The following is a 5,113-nucleotide window of genomic DNA, read 5'->3' as shown; positions in this document are numbered from 1 at the left end:
ATATATATATATATATATATATATATATACATATATATATATTTACATATATATTTATATATTTCAAAAATAACAAAATTTTACACAAGAATTATTATTCTAAGTTTTATTGCATAAAAATTATTATTTTTTAACAAAAAATTAAAAAAACCTTTTTTTTCATGTTTTTGTCAAAAAAAATTTTTAAGGTATTTTTAACAAAAATATGATAACTATTTTTGAAATTTTTATAAAGTTTCGCTTCTTTTGAGACCCAACATGACATACTTTTGAAAAACTTTTTTTCCTTCTGTTTAGGGTCTTGTTGCAAGTTTCAGACTTGAGATGGCCCCATAAATCTCATTCAACTTTGAAAAAATTTAACAGGGTGTCTTGTGAGAACCAATAGAAAGTTTTAAGAATAGGGACAGATCAATTTTTGAATGTATGGGGCGTTGGATGCACCCTAATATATATATATATATATATATATATATATATATATATATATATATATATATATATATATATATATATATATATATTAGGGCGACAAAAAAAAATCAAAGTGCTCGAAATTGAACTCTCAACCCTTTATTGTGTTCCTTTTAACTAAAAAATATACTGTGCAAAATATTATTAGGATATTTTCATATCTAGAGGTTGCTCAATGAGCTTGATATTATCAGATTTAAGGGTCAACGTAAAGTAAAAATGAATATACTTTTTTATTTTTTTCATTACTACAAAATTTTAATTATTTTATTCAAGTTTAGTGTTATTTATATGATTTTAATCAATGTTTGATTCAGGTTGTTCACTTGTTTTTATTAATGCATTAACAATTGTAGACTTTCTCATATCTGGAATTTGACGTCGATGTTCTTCCACAATTTGTAAAATATATTGCAATTGAGTTTCATCTTTTGTCAAGATTTTTGTGTAATCTGAAACCAGTTTCACTGCTCGTTCAGCTGTGTCATTCACAACTTTCATAGAATTAACAATTTTATGTGCATCCTGGTATTCCGTTATTGTACTCCACTTGTCTGGGCAATGTTCCTTCATAAATGCCCAATTTATTCCAAGCAATTCAAATAGATATTTTGATCTATTTGTTACAAAGTCATCTAAGTTCATGCTTACAATTTTATCCATTAATCCTTTACCTTCAACCCTTTTTATCTGGGTTTTATTGGCTGGCTTTTCAAGCGCAATCAACATTTTTTCTTTAGTTTAGTTATCAACAACATTACTGAAAAAAGAGAGACTCACAAGGTTTTCAGTTAAATACCATAAATGTCCTGCAATGGCTTTTATGGCAGATTCAGCTACTTCTTTGTCAAATATTTTGAATTTTAATCAATTTCCTAATCAGTGTCAGGTCATTGTGAGGAGCAGATGAAGATATGGGAGCCCGAAACCAATGTTCCATGTAAATCAGTATTGAAAAAATCGAAAATCGTAGAAGATTTTTCTCTTCATTTTTTGTTAAATAAAATTGATGTCAAAACAAGTAGATTTCAATAGAGTACAGTGCTTTTGCCATCCATCGTGCTTGGTGCATAGCACCAGGAGAACCAAAAGTTATTCCCTTTTGGCCTGGAGGAGTTTTACCTAAAAAAATTATTGCTAGTTGCAAAAACTCATTGTAATCGTTGCGAGGTTGTTTTGATCCTTGAATCATAATTACAGCAAATTCTATAGCTGATGGTACAAGTGAGCCATATACTTTGAGATCTGCATCAGTTAAGAGCCATGATTTAGAATTAAGTTTACTCCACTAATCACGAAATCGTTGAAACAACTTAACCTCTGGACCAGAAAATGTTCCAAAACAAGTTTTGTAAACATGGGATAAAATCACTTCATGAATATGGTGTTGAAAGGCTGTGTATAATAAAGACTTTCCAATTAATTTTTCCAGCAAGGTACAAGCACCTGAATGTATACCTGTGTTGCTTGAAGTAGTATCAAAACAGAGCGCCACAATTCTGTCATATGAAATGTTCCAATCTTTTAAAGCTTGTTCTGTTGCATTTGTTTACCAGTGCCTCTATCCAGTTTTGGGACTGACAACAGTTTTTCTACATCATATCCTGTCACTAATATGGGCAGTCAATCCACTTCATTTCTGCTTGTCAAATCGGATAACAATTTTCCATCCGGATGTACAGTTAATGGAATCTGTGGTTTGAACTCTAAAATAATTCTTTTTGCAACTTCTTTACGATTTTCAATACGTGCACATCGAAGAGATTCATATGATGTAGATAAATGTTCAATATTGGCACCTAACCCTTGATAAACTGTAGACAAAACCAAGGAACCAGAACGATTGGGAATTTTCAAACGATCAAGAGCTGAACAAAATGCTGGAGTAATCACTTTCTTTTTTTCTGTTTTTTCACTCTTTTTCAGTTTCTTTGCTGATGATGGAATAAAGTCATCTACTTCATTATCTGTACCCTAAGAGGAGTCTGATTCTGTCAAAACTAGGTCTGTGACTGTTGAACACATTCCTTCTTTTTTTCTTTTTAACTCTTTTGTTTCTCTTTCTTCATTTGCTTTTTTTCTGTTTAAAATACGCTGTTCTTGTTTGAATAATTCACAATCAACTGAACTCATATAGCCTTTTATTCCTTCTCTTTGTAGTGTAAGAAAGGTCTTGTCTTCTTCTATTGTCATTAATTTTAAAGCATCTTCATGAGCAATATCAAATAGTTCTTCAATTTCTTGAGAAAAAATTTCCACATTTCTTTGCTGAGTTTCTGTTTTTCTGCCTTTATTCTTTTTCAGCTTTCTGTATTTCTCAACAAGTTTTTCATCATGTGTTATAACATGATAACGTTGTTTTGTTGGAATTCTAGCTCTTTGCCAAAAGTCTAGAACCTGATCTGTCACAAGGCCTGCACTTTCTTTTACATTGTTGTTATTTTTGAAGAAAAAATAAGATTTTAAAACTTGTCTTTTAGATGGCAACTTGTGCCCTGTGATCGCAGATGTAGCTTGACCAATACACCATAGTTCATTTTGACTTCTTGTCTCCATTTACAATAAATCAATTTTGAAAATATCTCTCTAATAATGTGTTTTAAAAATGTATTTTGTATTTACAGGATAATGCAATAGTTTTAGCAGTAGTGCAATACTGATGCAGTAACTTAACTGGATGATGAAATATTACAATGGGTATTTTAAATGCCAGCTAACTTATTTTATTTTTACTTTTTAATTTTCTAAAAAAAACAATGTGTATTATGCATGACTCATTAGATTAACAAATAATAAAATATTGATAGCATTGTCAACTTAATTAGTAAAATAGAAAAGATAAATAATGAAATATGAAAAATGTGGGTTTGATCAGCTTTGTAAAAATAAAATATTGGATTGAGCAACCCCTAAACCTTAACAAATCGCATCCAAAATTTCCCTGTATCATTTTTTCATTAAATGGAACCAAATAAAAGGTTGAGAGCAAAAAAAAAAAAAATTTTTTTTTCAATAAATTTATTTGTCACCCTAATATATATACATATATATATATTACATTAATGTTGTGTTTTATAGAATATATTTATAAATATGTTTATAAAAGAATATATATATATATATATATATATATATATATATATATATATATATATATATATATATATATATATATATATATGTACATATATATATGTATGCATATATATATATATATATATATATATATATATATATATATATATATATATATATATATATATATATTACTTAAATGTTGTATTTTATAGAAAAATGACAGAATGTCTTCATTATATAAGGAGATGTCTTATAATTACTCCATGCTGTCAAAAAGCTTATAACTGTAGACAATGTCATGATATGGTTGAAGATCATGAACTTAATCGTGATATTGTGGATCATGTTCAGTGTAAACAATGCTCTACAGTACAAAATCTAGCAACTCACTGCATTGAATGTGGAATACGTTTTGGTATGTATTCATGTCTAGTTTGTAGGTTGTTTGATGATACTGACAAGCAACAGTTTCACTGTGACAAATGTAAAACTTGCAGAGTGGGTGGTCAGAATAATTTTTTTCATTGTGATAAATGTGATATTTGTCTTCGTAAAACATTGCTCAATTCTCATCAGTGTAGAACTGATAGTGGTAAAGACAATTGCCCTGTTTGCTTTGAAAATGTACATACTGCAACTGAACCAGCGTTTGTTCCAAAATGTACTCATCTAATTCATGTCCATTGCTATAAAAGAATTGAAACTTTTGGGTTTAGAAGATGTCCATTGTGTCATGCAAGCTATTCTGAATTTGTCAATCCCAGAAGTTTAATGGGTTTAGTAGTTAATACTATTAGCAACAACAATCCTCAAAATATTACAAACACTGCTAATCTAGGTGTTGCTGCAAACTCAATAAATGATATTAATAATAATGTTTCAATGAGTCTTAATCAAGAAACGATAAATCAACAGGTTGCAGAAGCACTTCAAACTCTTAGTATAGAAGATATTTCGTTTTTATTGAATGATGGCGATAACATGTCATAAAATGTTAAGTGGATTTTACACATAGTTATTGCGGTCGTTATAAATATTGCTGCACTAGCTTGAAGTGACAATTATCTTATTTTAGTTTGAAATGACAATAATATTATAGCTATTTATTTAGATTAACTTAACTTTCTTTCACAAATAAATAAACATATATATATATATATATATATATATATATATTATATATATATATATATATATATATATATATATGTATATATATATATATGTATATATATATATATGTATATAATATATATATGTATATATATATATATATATATATATATATATATATATATGTATATATATATATATATATATATATATATATATATATATATATATATGTATATATATATGTGTGTGTGTGTTTGTGTTTGTGTGTGTATATTTATATGTATATTCATCTATGTATATATGTATATCTGTGTATGTATATATACATATGGATCATTAAAAAATTTAACTATTATATAACAATTATCAAATTAACATTTAATTTTATTGAAATCTTTATATTTTAATTTTTCTTGAGTTTAATATAAAGCAGTGTTAATTTTTA

General features: G+C 27.2%; 1 protein-coding gene across 1 annotated transcript; it reads left to right on the top strand.

Annotated features, from left to right (window-relative positions):
• The first annotated feature begins 3,757 nt into the window (after positions 1-3,757).
• Positions 3,758-4,690, top strand: LOC100196996 (RING finger and CHY zinc finger domain-containing protein 1). Its single transcript, XM_065805957.1, has one exon. It carries the CDS (start codon positions 3,769-3,771, stop codon positions 4,540-4,542), a length of 774 nt encoding a protein of 257 aa, XP_065662029.1. The 5' UTR covers positions 3,758-3,768; the 3' UTR covers positions 4,543-4,690.
• Positions 4,691-5,113: the final 423 nt, after the last annotated feature.

Source organism: Hydra vulgaris, chromosome 09, assembly GCF_038396675.1.
Source record: "Hydra vulgaris chromosome 09, alternate assembly HydraT2T_AEP".
Classification (NCBI taxonomy): Eukaryota; Metazoa; Cnidaria; class Hydrozoa; order Anthoathecata; family Hydridae; genus Hydra; species Hydra vulgaris.
Note: the sequence above shows the minus strand (reverse complement) of the source record. Positions and strands in the feature narration are given on the sequence as shown.